Below are 427 nucleotides of genomic sequence, written 5' to 3' on the forward strand. Positions count from 1 at the left end.
GCTGGGGCTGCTGGACGTGCACGGGCGAGCCGCTCGGCTCCGCCATGATGCTGCCGGAGGAGAGCGGGAGGACGCGCCGGCCGGCGGACGACCTTCCACTTGAAACTTCCCTTCCCTCACCGCCGACACCTCTCGGCCGGCGCACGCCCTCCCCGTCCGCCGCGCCGCCGCCGCCGCCGCCGCCGCCGGAGCCAGCCACGAGGGGAGGGAGCGAGGGAGGCCGAGCCGGGCGGAGGGAGGAGGCAGCGCCGGCAGAGGCGGGGTGGGGAGGAGGCGGCGGCCGCCGCGCTCGCCGCGCGACCCGAGCCTCGTGCGCGCAGTTCTCTGCCTCCGCGAGGGGAACCGCCGCCCCGCCGCCCCGCCGCCCCCTCCCGCTCTGCTAGCGGCCGGGGAAGTTTCCACCGGAGGGCAGCAAGACGGGGTTGTG

The 427-nt window shown here is 78.2% G+C and overlaps 1 protein-coding gene across 1 annotated transcript in view; it reads right to left on the reverse strand.

The window, feature by feature from the left end:
* STK39 (serine/threonine kinase 39) overlaps positions 1 to 46 on the reverse strand; it is a 311,613-nt gene extending 311,567 nt beyond the window's left edge. Inside the window, exon 1 of the mRNA XM_040474668.1 lies at positions 17 to 46. Coding sequence (XP_040330602.1) covers positions 17 to 46 — 30 coding nt within the window. The remainder of the gene's footprint in view (positions 1 to 16) is intronic.
* Positions 47 to 427: the final 381 nt, after the last annotated feature.

The sequence above is a fragment of the Herpailurus yagouaroundi genome, unplaced genomic scaffold (genome assembly GCF_014898765.1).
Source record: "Herpailurus yagouaroundi ecotype Mexico unplaced genomic scaffold, PumYag 140, whole genome shotgun sequence".
Taxonomy (NCBI): Eukaryota; Metazoa; Chordata; class Mammalia; order Carnivora; family Felidae; genus Herpailurus; species Herpailurus yagouaroundi.